The following is a 16,309-nucleotide window of genomic DNA, read 5'->3' as shown; positions in this document are numbered from 1 at the left end:
GCGGTACTGGACCTGGTATTGGGGAATCAGCCCGGCCAGGTGGTAGATGTTTCAGTAGGGGAGCATTTCGGGAACAGTGACCACAATTCAATAAGTTTTAAAGTGCTGGTGGACAAGGATAAGAGTGGTCCTAGGATAAATGTGCTAAATTGGGGGAAGGCTAATTATAACAATATTAGGCGGGAACTGAAGAACATAGATTGGGGGCGGATATTTGAGGGCAAATCAACATCTGACATGTGGGAGGCTTTCAAGTGTCAGTTGAAAGGAATTCAGGACCGGCATGTTCCTGTGAGGAAGAAGGATAAATACGGCAATTTTCGGGAACCTTGGATAACGAGAGATATTGTAGGCCTCGTCAAAAAGAAAAAGGAGGCATTTGTCAGGGCTAAAAGGCTGGGTACAGACTAAGCCTGTGTGGAATATAAGGAAAGTAGGAAGGAAATTAAGCAAGGAGTCAGGAGGGCTAGAAGGGGTCACGAAAAGTCATTGGCAAATAGGGTTAAGGAAAATCCCAAGGCTTTTTACATAAACATAAAAAGCAAGAGGGTAGCCAGGGAAAGGGTTGGCCCACTGAAGGATAGGCAAGGGAATCTATGTGTGGAGCCAGAGGAAATGGGCGAGGTACTAAATGAATACTTTGCATCAGTATTCACCAAAAAGAAGAAATTGGTAGATGTTGAGTCTAGAGAAGGGTGTGTAGATAGCCTGGGTCACATTGAGATCCAAAAAGACGAGGTGTTGGGTGTCTTAAAAAATATTAAGGTAGATAAGTCCCCAGGGCCTGATGGGATCTACCCCAGAATACTGAAGGAGGCTGGAGAGGAAATTGCTGAGGCCTTGACAGAAATCTTTGGATCCTCACTGTCTTCAGGTGATGGCCCGGAGGACTGGAGAATAGCCAATGTTGTTCCTCTGTTTAAGAAGGGTAGCAAGGATAATCCAGGGAACTACAGGCCGGTGAGCCTTACTTCAGTGGTAGGGAAATTACTGGAGAGAATTCTTTGAGACAGGATCTACTCCCATTTGGAAGCAAATGGACGTATTAGTGAGAGGCAGCATGGTTTTGTGAAGGGGAGGTCGTGTCTCATTAACTTGATAGAGTTTTTCGAGGAGGTCACTAAGATGATTGATGCAGGTAGGGCAGTGGATGTTGTCTATATGGACTTCAGTAAGGCCTTTGACAAGGTCCCTCATGGTATACTAGTACAAAAGGTGAAGTCACACGGGATCAGGGGTGAGCTGGCAAGGTGGATACAGAACTGGCTAGGTCATAGAAGGCAGAGAGTAGCAATGGAAGGATGCTTTTCTAATTGGAGGACTGTGACCAGTGGTGTTCCGCAGGGATCAGTGCTGGGACCTTTGCTCTTTGTAGTATAAATGATTTGGAGGAAAATGTAACTGGTCTGATTAGTAAATTTGCAGACGACACAAAGATTGGTGGAATTGCGGATAGCGATGAGGACTGTCAGAGGATACAGCAGGATTTAGATTGTTTGGAGACTTGGGCGGAGAGATGGCAGATGGAGTTTAATCCGGACAAATGTGAGGTAATGCATTTTGGAAGGTCTAATGCAGGTAGGGAATATACAGTGAATGGTAGAACCCTCAAGAGTATTGAAAATCAAAGAGATCTAGGAGTACAGGTCCACAGGTCACTGAAAGGGGCAACACAGGTGGAGAAGGTAGTCAAGAAGGCATACGGCATGCTTGCCTTCATTGGCCGGGGCACTGAGTATAAGAATTGGCAAGTTATGTTGCAGCTGTATAGAACCTTAGTTAGGCCACACTTGGAGTATAAGTGTTCAATTCTGGTCGCCACACTACCAGAAGGATGTGGAGACTTTAGAGGGTACAGAAGAGATTTACCAGAATGTTGTCTGGTATGGAGGGCATTAGCTATGAGGAGCGGTTGAATAAACTCGGTTTGTTCTCACTGGAACGAAGGAGGTTGAGGGGCGACCTGATAGAGGTCTACAAAATTATGAGGGGCATAGACAGAGTGGATAGTCAGAGGCTTTTCCCCGGGGTAGAGGGGTCAATTACTAGGGGGCATAGGTTTAAGGTGAGAGGGGCAAGGTTTAGAGTTGATGTACGAGGCAAGCTTTTTACGCAGAGGGTAGTGGGTGCCTGGAACTCACTACCGGAGGAGGTGGTGGAAGCAGGGACGATAGTGACATTTAAGGGGCATCTTGACAAATACATGAATAGGATGGGAATAGAGGGATACAGACCCAGGAAGTGTAGAAGATTGTAGTTTAGTCGGACAGCATGGTCGGCACGGGCTTGGAGGGCCGGTTCCTGTGCTGTACATTTCTTTGTTCTTTGTTCTACCTCTTAAACTTAAAGCCATCCAAAAGTCTGCTCCCCATGTCTTAATTCACAGCAAGTTCCTTTCCCCTATGACCCCTATTCTCTGAGACTTGCATTCGCTCCCAGTCAATTCTCACCCTTGTTTTCAAATCCCTCCATGGCCTCGTTTTTCCCTGTGTCTGTCATCTCCTCCAGCCCCACAACCCCCTGAGATATCTGCACAGCTCTGATCCTGGACTCTTGTACGCCCCCGATTCCATTTACTCCGCCATGGTTTTAAGTTCCCTCGGCTCCAAGCACTGAATTCCCTCCCTAAACCTCCCCGTCTCCACCTCACTCACCTCCTTTCAGACTCTTTAAAACTCACCTCTTTGACCAAGTTTTTGGTCACCTGCCCTAATATCTCCTTTTGTGTCTGGGTGTCTCACTTTGTTTTATAATGTTCCTGTGAAGTTGACTGGGATGATTTATGATGTTAAAGGTGTTATAAAAATAGAAGTTGTTGTTGTTGACTGTAACCCTGACCTCCTGCTTTACAAAATCCCATTGGTTTCGCAACAAACTCTCTCTCTGATGTTTTGCCCCCTGCGGGTTTGCAGCCTCTATAAAGACAGCGGCCGGTAACTCAGGCCTGTCACCGGGAACAGGCCGCAGCTGTCCCCCCCCACCCCCCCCCTCCTCGATGCAAACCCGGGCTCGGAAACTTCTTATTGGGGTTTGGAGCCTCCACCGGGTTTCAGTGAAACCTCCCGGCTGAGTCCAGCATCGGCATTGCGCATGCTCCAGCTCACAATGCCCTGTGAATGATTGACGGCAGCTCTGGACCAATAGGAAGAGAGAGACGTGACTGGACCACCAAGCGAAGCAGCTGGTCCTCCAACCAATCGGAGTGAATGAGGGGCGGGGCTGAGCCCCGGTCTCCCACGTCAGCTGGAGCATGCGCAGTGCCGATAACAGTTCAGGATTCAGGAGGTTGGATGGAAATAATCTGCCGATTTGACCCTGCTCGGTGAGTCATGAAGGATGGATAGAGCCGGTGGATGGGTCGGGAGGCTTCATAAACACTCCGGGTAGGCCGAAAGCCCCGAATGTTAAGCTCGGATACGGCAGTTAAACCGGCGAACGCTGCTCGGGCTTTTCCCCGAGACAGGCCCGAGTGGACGAAGTGTGCGGCTGAGCGCATGCGTAGTGAGTGAGAGCCCCGGGCTTTGCTCCACCTCCCGTTCACCCTGATTCCCCTGAGCTGGAGCAAACCCTTCAGAATCATCCTCCAGATAGAAGTCTTACAATACCAGGCTAAAGTCCAACAGGTTTGTTTCACTGCTCCTTCCTCAGGTCAAAGCTTTGACAGTCATTGGACTCGAAACGTTAGCTCTTTTCTCTCCCTAGAGACACTGCCAGACCTGTTGAGATTTTCCAACATTTTCTCTTTCGATTCAGGATAGATATTCACAACACATAGTGCTCGTTTCAATGAATATTCCTTCCTTTCGCATCCCAAAACCTGTATATCTCCATCTCACACACACTCCCTCCATTCTCTCTGCTGTGTCTAATATACACCGTCCCAATTCTTCTGAATGACAATTCATGCTGATCCATGTTCACTAATTCCTGTGCAGGGCAAATAGGCCTGAAAAGGATTATATAGGCTGCTCACCATGTACACGTATATATTACTGGATTAAAAATGTGTGTAATATACACTGCATCACTCGATGAGGTGATGGCATATTGGTAATGTCACATGACTAGTAACCCAGGCCCTGAGTAATTCTCTGGGGATTGGGATACGAATCCCACTCTGGCAGATGGTGACATCTCAATTAAATAAAAATCTGGTGAGGTGTATGTTGGGACGTATCCCGGACCTGGAGGCGGGAAAGTTGGTAATGGGGGGAGACTTCAATACGGTGCTTGATCCAGGGCTGGACCGGTCGAGGTCCAGGACCGGGAGGAGGCCGGCAGCGGCCAGGGTGCTCAAGGACTTCATGGAGCAGATGGGAGGGGTAGACCCCTGGAGATTTAGTAGGCCTAGGAGTAAGGAGTTCTCATTTTTCTCCCATGTTCACAAAGTATACTCACGGATAGATTTTTTTGTCTTGGGAAGGGCACTGATTCCGAAGGTGACAGGGATGGAATATACGGCTATAGCCATTTCGGACCACGCTCCACATTGGGTAGACCTGGAGGTAGGAGAGGAAAAATAACAGCACCCACTCTGGAGAATGGATATGGGCTTATTGGCGGATGAGGGGTATGTTTAAGGGTGAGGGGGTGCATCGAAAGGTACTTGGAGCTTAATGACAATGGAGAGGTTCAGATGGGAGTGGTCTGGGAGGCGTTGAAGGCGGTGGTTAGAGGGGAACGGATATCCATAAGGGCACATAATGGGAAGCAAGAGGGTAAAGAAAGGGAGCGATTGCTGGAAGAACTTTTGAGGGTGGACAGGCAATATGCGGAGGCACCGGAGGAGGGACTGTACAGGGAAAGACAAAGGCTACATGTGGAATTTGACCTGCTGACCACGGGTAAGGCAGAGGCACAGTGGAGGAGGGCACAGGGTGTGCAGTATGAGTATGGAGAGAAGGCGAGTCGGCTACTGGCCCACCAATTGAGGAAGAGGGGAGCAGCGAGGGAGATAGGTGGGTGAGAGATGAGGAGGGAGAGATGGAACGGGGAGCGGAGAGAGTGAACGGGGTGTTCAAGGCATTTTATGAGAGGTTATATAAGGCTCAGCCCCCGGAAGGGAAGGAGGGAATGATGTGTTTCTTGGATCAGCTGGAATTCCCTAAGGTGGGGGAGCAGGAGAGGGCGGGACTGGGAGCACAGATTGAGATGGAGGAGGTGGTAAAAGGGATTGGGAGCATGCAGGCGGGGAAGGCCCCGGGACCGGACGGATTCCCGGTGGAATTTTATAGTATATGGACTTACTGGCCCCGCTTTTGACGAGAACCTTTAATGAGGCTAGGGAAAGGGGGCAGCTGCCCCCGACTATGTCGGAGGCAACGATATCGCTCCTTTTGAAGAAGGAAAAAGACCCGCAGCAGTGTGGGTCCTACAGGCCCATTTCCCTTTTAAATGTAGATGCTAAGCTCCTGGCCAAGGTGATGGCGACGAGGATAGAGGACTGTGTCCCAGGGGTGGTCCACGAGGATCAAACTGGGTTCGTTAAGGGGAGACAGCTGAACACGAACATACGGAGGTTGCTAGGGGTAATGATGATGCCCCCACCAGAGGGGGAGGCAGAGATAGTGGTGGTGATGGACGCCGAGAAAGCATTCGACAGAGTGGAGTGGGATTATCTGTGGGAGGTGCTGAGGAGATTTGGTTTTGGAGAAGGGTATATCGGATGGGTACAGCTGCTGTATAGGGCCCCGGTGGCGAGCGTGGTCACGAACAGACAGAGGTCTGATTACCTCCGTCTTCATAGAGGTACGAGGCAGGGGTGTCTCCTGTCTCCGTTACTGTTTGCATTGGCGATTGAGCCCCTGGCCATAGCACTGAGGGGCTCCAGGAAGTGGAGGGGAGTACTCGGGAGGAGAAGAACACCGGGTATCTTTGTATGCAGATGATTTATTGCTGTATGTTGCGGACCCAGTGGAGGGGATGCCTGAGATAATGCAGACACTCGGGGAGTTTGGGGAATTTTCGGGGTACAAATTGAATATGGGTAAGAGTGAGTTGTTTGTGGTGCATCCGGGGGAGCAGAGCAGGGGAATAGATGACTTACCGCTGAGGAAGGTAACAAGAGATTTCCGGTACTTGGGGATTCAGATATCCAGGAGTTGGGGGACCCTACATAGGCTTAATTTAACAAGATTGGTGGAACAGATGGAGGAGGATTTTAAGAGATGGGACATGGTGCCCCTGTCACTGGTGGGTAGGGTGCAGGCGGTCAAAATGGTAGTCCTCCCGAGATTCCTCTTTGTGTTTCAGTGCCTTGCGGTGATGGTCACAAAGGCTTTTTTCAAGAGAATTGAGAAAAGTGTCATGAGTTTTGTGTGGGCCGGAAAGACCCCGAGAGTGAGGAGGGGGTTCTTGCAGCGTAGCAGGGATAGGGGGGGCTGGCACTACCGAGCCTAAGTGAATACCACTGGGCCGCCAATATCTCAATGGTGTGTAAGTGGATGGGAGAAGGGGAGGGAGCGGCGTGGAAGAGATTGGAGATGGCGTCCTGCAAGGGAACCAGCCTACAAGCAATGGTGACGGCGCCGTTGCCGTTCTCCCCGAAGAAATACACCACAAGCCCAGTGGTGGTGACCAGACTAAAAATTTGGGGGCAGTGGAGACGACATAGGGGAAGGACGGGAGCCTCGGTGCGGTCCCCGATAAGAAATAACCATAGGTTTGTCCCGGGGAGAATGGATGGGGGATTTGGAGCATGGCAGAGAGCTGGGGTTGTGCAACTGAGAGATCTGTTCGTAGACGGGACGTTTGCGAGTCTGGGAGCGCTGACGGAAAAATATGGGTTGCCCCAAGGGAATGAATTTTGAGACATGCAACTGAGGGCTTTTGCGAGGCAGCAGGTGAGGGAATTCCCGCAGCTCCCGATGCAGGAGATTCAGGATAGAGTGATCTCAGGGACATGGGTGGGGGATGGTAGGGTGTCGGATATATACAGGGAAATGAGGGACGAGGGGGAGATCATGGTGGATGAGCTGAAGGGGAAATGGGAAGAAGAGCTGGGGGAAGAGATTGAGGAGGGGCTATGGGCTGATGCCCTACGTAGGGTAAACTCGTCGTCCTCGTGCGCCAGGCTAAGCCTGATACAATTCAAGGTTTTACACCGGGCGCATATGACCGGAGCAAGGCTCAGTAAATTTTTCGGGGTAGAGGATAGGTGTGGGAGATGCTCGAGAAGCCCAGCAAACCACACCCACATGTTTTGGTCATGTCCGGCACTGCAGGGGTTCTGGGTGGGGGTGGCAAAGGTGCTTTCGAAGGCGGTGGGGATCCGGGTCGAGCCAGGCTGGGGGTTGGCTATATTTGGGGTTGCAGAAGAGCCAGGAGTGCAGGAGGCGAAAGAGGCTGATGTCTTGGCCTTTGCGTCCCTAGTAGCCCGGCGAAGGATATTGCTTATGTGGAAGGAAGCCAAACCCCCGGGCGTGGAGACCTGGATAAATGACATGGCAGGGTTTATAAAACTAGAACGGATAAACGCACTAAGGGGTTCGGCTCAAGGGTTCACCAGGCGGTGGCAACCGTTCATTGACTACCTCGCAGAACGATAAAGGAAATGGGAAGGTAACAGCAGCAACCCGGGGGGGGAAGAGGGCCCGGGCGTGTCCTCAGGGATGCTTGTGTATAGATATTTGTACCAGGTTATGTATATTGGATTGCTTGATTTTATTTTTGGAGAGTTATTGTTTTTGATATGGCAGTTGCCATTTAGTTTATATATTATTTATTTATTTGTTAAAACGGCCACTGTTATTTATACTGTTTTATTGTTGTAAAAAGGAAAACCTTTGTATTGTTTTTGGCCAAAAACATTTTGAATAAAATACATTTTTTTTAAATAAAAATCTGGAATTAGAAGTCTAATGGTGACCATGAAAACATTGTCAATTGTTGTAAAAACCCATCTGGTTCACTGATGTCCTTTAGAGAAGGAAATCTGCCCTCCTTACACGCTCCAACACATATGTTGTGTTGCCCTATTATGTATTTTCTTTTATTCCCTTTTCTTCTCGTACTTAACGATCTGTTGAGCTGCTCGCAGAAAAATACTTTTCACTGTACCTCGGTACACGTGACAATAAACAAATCCAATCCAATCCAATCTAGCTGACGTGACTTGCATAGAAAATAGAAGCAGCAGTAGGCCATTCGGCCCTTCGAGCCTGCTGCGCCATTCATTATGATCATGGCTGATAATCAAGTTCAATACCCGTTCCCCCCCCCCATCTCATAGAATTCTGTGCAGAAGGTGGCCATTCGGCCTATCAAATCTGCACCGACCCTCTGAAAGATTACCCTGCCCTTGTCCATTGCACACTGAAGGGCAATTTACCATGGCCAGTCCACTTAACCTGCACATCTTTGGACTGTGGAAGGAAACCGGAGCACCTGGCGGAAACCCACGCAGACACGGGGAGAAATTGAACCCGAGTCCCTGGCACTGTGAGGCAGCAGTGGTAACCACTGCACCACGCTAACAGTCGACTCTGGTGGGATTTGATCCCACAATCTTTGAATCCCTTACTTGCCATTAAGTAGAAGTCCAACACACTATCCATTGCACCACAGAGTCGTACATATCCTTTAATCCCTTTAGCCCCAAGAGCTGTATCTAACTCCTTCAAATTGCACAATGTTTTGTCCTCAACGATTCTCTGTGGTAATGAATTCCACAGGCTCATCACTCTCTGGGTGATAAAATTTCTCCTCACCTCAGTCTGAAAAGTTTTACCCCTTATCCTCAAACTATGACCCCCTAGTTCTGGACTCCCCACCATTGGGAACATTCTTTATGAATCTACTCTGTCCACTCCTGTTAGAATTTTGTACATTTCTATGAGATCCTCCCATTTTAAAAAAAGATAGAGAAGCAGAATTGTGCCATTCAGCCCATCGACTTTGCTCTGCCATTCGATCCTGGCTGATATGTTTCTCATCCCCATTCTCCTGCCTTCTCCCCATAACACCTGAGCCCCTTATTAATCAAGAACCTAGATATCTCTGTCTTAAAAGACTCAGACTGGCATGGCCTGGTGGCACGTGGCCATCAATTAATTTCCTTTCCCCCGAGAGAAATCAAGGACTTGACACAGTGTTTGAAACAAAGCTGATTTATTTCACAAACAACAAGATATTAAACTCTAGCCCAGCTCAGTTACAGAGATTCGAAATAACCCCCAATTGTCAGAATGAAGATGGTTCAGTTCTGGGTGTGATTAACAGTGACAGTAACAGCAGAATCAACACTTTTAAGATGAACAGAGGGTAAATATAAATTCCTTCCGTTGGTTTGACAGTTCAGGAATCGTCAGTGGCATCTTATGATGTGGAGAAATTAGCTCAACAATCCTATGAACTAAAATTTAGTCTGGCCTGGTGTCACCAAGCTGAAATCCAGTCTTTCTCTGACATTATTATTAATGCCATAACTGACAGGTTAAAAGTGAAAAAGTCAACTGTTTAGCATTACGTGGAAGAGACAAGTTTGTAGATGTTCTACAGTGTTACAGACTGGCTCGTTGGATCTTATTCTGTCCCATTTTACATTCAGCGAACAGTAAAATGACTAAAATACTGCAACATGCAGGCATTTGGGGACAACGGTGAGTTTGCTTCTCAGATTAGTTAAAGCCTCTATATTGTAAAATGGATCTACAAGGACTGGAGAAGATGCAGAAAAAGATATTTGAATTATGCCTGAACTGGCAGGTTATACCCAGCAAGAAAGATTGGACAGGATGTAAACCTTTTCTCTGGAAAAGGGAATGAAGGATGACCTGATCCTGTAAGATTATGAACAGGTTTGATATGATAGACAAGTGGAAGATGTTTCCACTGGATAAGAATAAATATGAGTTAGTCATTAATTAATCTAATGTGCAGTTCAGGAGCAGTTCAGAGGGAGATCACCCACACACTTCATGTGTCCAAAAGGATTTCCTCAGTTTTCCCATTGGTCAACACTCCAACTTTAAAAGCCCAGGCCATTTGATCCAATTTCAGCACATTATTGGCGAGGAGTAGTTTAACTGTTCTGTCCAGGGGGACAAAAATCACTGTTCACCTTAACCTGCTCAGACCCCAACACGTTAACAATTCACTGTCTGTGTTTGGTCTGTTGTCAATCACACCCAGGACAGACTGTGGTGGATGGGCCTGTACTCCTCAGTTGCTGTATTAATTTATTTAATACATTTGTTCCCTTGGCCCAACGGTACCAATTGTAATCAGTTGGCAAATCATAATTTGAATCAACAATATCGATTTCAATGGCAGAATTATTACCCATCATGCGTTGTTGCTCTATCCACATCACAGAACTTCCGCGCAGATGCGCAGAGTCCGACTGTGACTGGTGCATGCGCAGTTCAGGTTGTCGCTGACGGTGCGAGGAGCGGGAAAGAAACAATCGAGCGACTTTCAGGATTGGAGCCGGTGGGTGGCTGGGGAGCAATAGAAGCTGCGGAGTGAGCCGGGAGGCTTCATAAATACCCCGTGGAGGCTTCAACTCCCGAGGAAAATGTTAACGGTCCCGTCTTAAACAGCACCAAACAGAATGAGAGCTGAGCGGTGACAGGCCCGGGTTACCGGCCGCCATCTTTACAGAGGACAAGGTGCCGCTGGGCGCATGCGCTGCGAGCCTGGACCGGATGCCAACTCTCCCGGATTGACTGACTGGAGTCTCCAGGATTTTATTTGAATTATTTGTGGGAGTCACTGGCTGGGCCAACATTTATTGCCCATCTCTAATTTTGCTTGAACTGAGTGGCTTGCTCGGCCATCTCGGAGGGCATTTAAAGAGTCAACCACATTGCTGTGGTTTGGAATCGTGTCGGCCAGACCAGGTAAGGGTGGCAGATTTTCTTTTCTATTCATTCACAGGATGTGGGTGTCGCTGGCTGGGCCAGCATTCACTGCCCAGCACTAATTGCCCTTGAACCGAGTGCATCTCAGAGAGCATTTTAAGAGTCAACAAACTGACTGTGGATCTGGAGTCACGTGTAGGCCAGACCTGGTAAGGATAGAAGATTTCATAGATCATAGAATTTACAGTGCAGAAGGAAGCCATTTAGCCCATCGAGTCTGCACCGGCTCTTGGAAAGAGCACCCTACCCAATATCAACACCTCCACCCTATCCCCATAACCCAGTAACCCCACCCAACACTAAGGGCAATTTTGGACACTTAAGGGCAATTAATCATGGCCAATCCACTTAACCTGCACATCTTTGGACTGTGGGAGGAAACCGGAGCACCCGGAGGAAACCCACGCACACACGGGGAGGCTGTGCAGACTCCGCACAGACAGTAACCCAGCAGGGAATCGAACCTGGGAACCTGGAGCTGTGAAGCAATTGTGCTAACCACAATGCTACCGTGCTGCCGACTGAAGGACATCAGTGAACCAGATGGGTCTTTGCAACAATCGACAATTGTTTCAGGGTCTTCAGTAGATTTTAAATTAATTCAAATTTAACCTTCTGTTTTGGTCAGATTCGTGTCTGGAAAATCATGAGGACAGTTAAAAAAGAATTTGGGGTCTTTGGGAAATCATTGGGACAGTAAAGAAGATTTTAATGTAATTTTCTTTGAACATTTCTCTTCAGTGGATATCAAAATATTGAAAATGGGATAAAGGTTGCTTGTCTGACAGTCAATCCCTGTCCTGTAAGGTAATGAGTCCTTTTGCTTCCCAATTGGCCGAGGAAGGCAGTGTGTCACAAGGATGCATGTGTTGACCGATTAATGGCTGGAGGATGGCGGCAGCTCATGTGATCAAACCTCCAAGAATGCGGTTAATCAAAGTTGATGAGGAGAGAATGTTGTGAATTTCAATCCTAAACTGACAGTGAGGTTTCTGTAAATTTACAGGATAATGGAAGTGGAGGTTTAACAGACGGGAAACGCAAACCAAACGTCACATCGTGATCTGACAGAATCACCCGATTCATCAGAACCTGAATTTCAGCAGCATCTGGGTGTGGAAGGTAAAAGGTTTGTCTGTTCTGTCTGTGAGGGAAGATTTCAGGTCTCAGTGTGACAGGAAAAGTCCTGAGATTCACAAACCCTGGTTAGACCAAACCTGGAGAACTGTGTTCAGTTCTGGGCAACAAACCTGAGGAAGGAGAGAATGGCCTCGGAGGAAGTGTAGCACAGATTTACCTGAGTGATATCTGAACCCCCGAGGTTAAATTACAAAACTAGATTACACAAAAGAGTCAGAGACATGATGGCACAGAGAATGGCATTCGGCCCATTGAATCCATACTAGCTCTCTGGAGCAATCCAGTCAGTCCAATTCTCCTGCCCTGTCCTTGTATCCTCGCAGGTTTATTTCCCTCAAACGTCTATCCAATTTCCTTTTGAAATCAAATGATTCCTGAATCTATTTTCAAACTCCCTCATAGGCAGCAAGTTTCAGGTCATTGCCGCTTGCAGTGTAAAAACATACATCTCATATCACCTGTACCTTTTGCATACAAACTGGGAACAGGCCACTCGGCCCCTTGAGCCTGCTCAGCATTCAAAAGGATTGCGGCTGATCTCATTCTAACCTCAACTCCACATTCCTGCCTACCCCGATGACCTTTCACCCACTTGCTCATCAAGAATCTATCCAGCTCTGCCTTAAAAATTATTCAAGGACTCTGCTTCCGCTGCCTTTTAAGGACGTGAGTTCCAAAATCTTACAGCCCTCGAGAATAAGAAATCCTCATCTCTATCTTAAATGGGTGACTCTTTATTTTGCAACAGTGATGCCCTCGTTCTAGATTCTCCCACAAGAGGAAACATCCTCTCCACATCCACCCTGTCAAGACCCCTCAGGATCTTATATAGTTCAATCCAGGTTTTACCCAAGGCTTTAAATCTGTGTCCCCGCTGCTTGTACGGTCAGTGAATGGAAACAGAGTTTCTTTGTCCACCCGATGGAAATCTGGCATAATCTTGTGACCCTGAATCAAATCTCCCCTCAAACTCCTTTGCTGGAACCATTCTGGTAAATCGCCTCTGCACCTTCTCCAAGAACCTTCACATCCTTCCTGAAGAGTGGTGACCAGAGCTTTATAAAGATTCATAGAATAGAATTAGAACCATAGAATTCCTACAGTGCAGAGGAGGCATTCAGCCCATCAAGTCTACACTGATTCTCTGAAAGGTCACCCTGCCGAGGCTCACACCGATGTCCCTGTAACCCCATAGCCCCACCTAACCTGCACATCCCTGGACAGTAAGGGGCAATTTATCAAGGCCAATCCACCTAACTGTCCCTTCTTTGGACTGTTGGAGCAAACCTGAGCACCGGGTGGAAACCCACGCAGACACGGGGAGAAAGTGAAAACTCCACACAGTCACCAAGGTCGGAATTGAACCTGGATCCCTGGCGCTGTGAGGCAGCAGTGCTAACCACCGTACCACCAGAAGCATAGTTTCAGTATCAATATTACTCTTGATGAAGCTCGGATCGCATTTGCTTTGCCAACTACTCTCTTAATATGTCTTGTAGATATACAAAATCCCTCTTCACCTCTTTCTCTCTCCTCCCAAAGAGGCCAGTTGGGTTTCATAACAATCCAGCCGTTTTCATGGTCACGTTTTCCCAGTGCCGGCCCCTCAAATGACCAGATTCATTCAGCTCCATTTCACAACCTGCCTTTGTGTTTTTGTGGGTTCTCTCTCACTCACTATTTTCTGTTTTCAAGCAGTTTCACAGGGTGTTCGAAGGGGAGGATTCAAAGTCCAGAAACTCAAACCAAGCATCACATCAGGATCTGAGAGTCCTCAATTTGTCATATCCTGAATATCATCGTACTTTGAACATGGAAGGAAAAAGCATCGTTCACAGTGGAGAGAAACCGTACACATGTGTGTGTGGACGAGGATTCAGTCACTCATCAGGCCTCACAAGCCACAAATGCAGTCACACTGAGGAGAAACCGTGTAAATGTGGGGACTGTGGGAAAGGATTCACTTCTCCATCCAAGCTGGAAACTCATCGACGCAGTCACACTGGGGAGAGACCATTCACCTGCTCCAAGTGTGGGAAAGGATTCACTCAGTCATCGGCCCTGCGGAAACATCAACGGGTTCACACTGGGGAGAGACCATTCATCTGCTCAGAGTGTGGGAAGGGATTCACTGAGTCATCCGAACTGCTGAGACACCAGCGAGTTCACTCCAAAGAGAGACCATTCATCTGCTCCGAGTGTGGGAAGGGATTCACTCAGTCATCCGCTCTGTCCACACACCAGCGATTTCACTCCAGGGAGAGACCATTCACCTGCTCAGAGTGTGGGAAGGGATTTACTATTTCAGCCCACCTGCTGAGTCACCAGCGAGTGCACACAGATGAGAGACCCTTTCAATGTCCAGACTGCGGGAAGTGCTATAAAAGTTCTGGGGATCTGATGTGCCATCAACGTGTTCACACTGACGAGAGACCGTTTAGGTGCTCTCACTGCGGGACTGGGTTCAGACAATCATCTGATCTCACTGTACATCAGCGAATTCACACTGGGGAGAGGCCATTTGCCTGCTCCAAGTGTGAGAAGAGATTCACTCAGTCATCCGCCCTGCAGAAGCACCAGAGAATTCACACTGGGGAGAGACCATTCACCTGCTCCGCGTGTGGGAAGGGATTCACCCAGTTATTCAACCTGCAGAAGCACCAGCGAGTTCACACTGGGGAGAGACCGTTCACCTGCTCTAAGTGTGGGAAGCGTTTCACTCAGTCATCCAACCTGCAGAAGCACCAGCGTGTTCACAGTGGGGAGAGGCCATTTGCTTGCTCCAAGTGTGGGAAGGGATTTACTCAGTCTTCTGACCTGCTGAGTCACCAGCGAGTTCACACTGATGAGAGTCCGTTTCAAAGTCCAGACTGCGGGAAGTGCTTTATACGTTCTGGGGATCTGATGCTCCATCAACGTGTTCACTCTGACGAGAGACCTATCGCCTGCTCCGAGTGTGGGAAGGGATTCACCACTTCATCCCACCTACTGAGACACCAACGAAGCCACAAGTAACCACAATGATTGAATTTTGCTGTTACTCACATTCAGGACTGAATCGTGTTCATTTGGGTCTCTTTCTGCTGATAACAAACTCCAGCCCATTTACAGGGGGTAATATTCTGGCTAAAAGTAAAATAAATTAGATTTGTGTGAAATACGCAGTGTGTTGAAGCTTTTTAATATCTCTGACATAAGTTAGTTCCTTTTGAAGTACTCTCGCTCTCCCCTGTCTCTTCCATCCTCACCTCCAACAAGAAGTGTGAGCAGCTTTTGGAGCTTCTTTGTGACTGCTGCTTCCCTCCCTTCCACGAGTCCACCGCACCAAACTGTCTCTAAATTTCATCCTTTCCCGAGCCCTGAACCCACATCTTTCTCTAGTTTCTCTCCCATCTCCCCTCATGCCCTCTCAGAGCTCATCTTGTCCATGAGACCCAGCTCCTGCTCCATTGACCCTATTCCCACTTAGCTCCTGATCAGCCAACTACCCTGTGTCCACGGATATTGTCAACATTTCTCTCTCTTCAACTGTCCCTCTGTCCTTCAAATCTGCCATCATCACCCCCTCCTCTATAAAACAAACCCTTGACCCTGCCATCCTTACAAATTACTGCCCCATCTTCAACCACCCTCTCCTCTCCACTCTTTGAACATGTTGGCACCTCCCAAATCCTTGCCCATCTTTCCCAGAATTCCCATGCTTGAATCCCTTCAATCAGGTCTCTGCCCTGTCACAGTGAAATACAAGAGAGAAACAGAATCTTACCCGGAGAGAAGACAGACAATCCGGGAGCTTGGATGCAAGGGTGGCATGGTAGCACCGTGGTTAGCACTGTTGATTCACAGCTCCAGGGTCCCAGGTTCGATTCCCGGCTTGGGTCACTGTCTGTGCGGACTCTGCAAGTTCTCCCTGTATCTGCGCGGGTTTCCTCCGGGTGCTCCGCTTTCCTCCCACAGTCCAAAGATGTGCAGGTTAGGTGGATTGACTATGGTAAATTGCCCTTTGTGTGCAAAAAGGTTAGGTGGAGTTACTGGGATAAGGTGGAGGTGTGGGCTTAAGTAGGATGCTCTTTCCAAGGGCTGGTACAGACTCGATGGGCTGAATGGCCTCCTTCTGCACTGTGAATTCTCTAATTCTATGAAGTGAGATTGTCCTTTCTGAGCTCCAGCAAGGTGATGTTAAACACTCAGGCGGGAAAGACAAAAATCTACAATGTGTTTAAAACAGCTGATTTATTTCACCAATATCTAAATGTTAAACTCCAGTCCCTTCGAGGTTATTATCATCAGAAACAAACTTCAAAGTA

The 16,309-nt window shown here is 48.1% G+C and overlaps 2 protein-coding genes across 2 annotated transcripts in view; both read left to right on the top strand.

Moving 5' to 3' along the window:
* The window catches only part of LOC140419661 (uncharacterized), a 71,527-nt gene that overhangs the window by 33,174 nt on the left and 22,044 nt on the right, over positions 1–16,309 (top strand). The window lies entirely within an intron of this gene.
* Positions 3,228–16,309, top strand: part of LOC140417899 (uncharacterized) — a 43,543-nt gene continuing 30,461 nt past the window's right edge. Inside the window, exons 1-3 of the mRNA XM_072501330.1 lie at positions 3,228–3,322; positions 11,869–11,984; positions 13,701–15,016. Of these exons, the coding sequence (XP_072357431.1) occupies positions 13,815–15,016 (1,202 nt within the window). The 5' untranslated portion in view covers positions 3,228–3,322; positions 11,869–11,984; positions 13,701–13,814. The remainder of the gene's footprint in view (positions 3,323–11,868; positions 11,985–13,700; positions 15,017–16,309) is intronic.

Source organism: Scyliorhinus torazame, chromosome 5 (assembly GCF_047496885.1).
Source record: "Scyliorhinus torazame isolate Kashiwa2021f chromosome 5, sScyTor2.1, whole genome shotgun sequence".
NCBI classification, from domain to species: Eukaryota; Metazoa; Chordata; class Chondrichthyes; order Carcharhiniformes; family Scyliorhinidae; genus Scyliorhinus; species Scyliorhinus torazame.
This window is presented reverse-complemented; position numbering and strand designations above follow the sequence as displayed.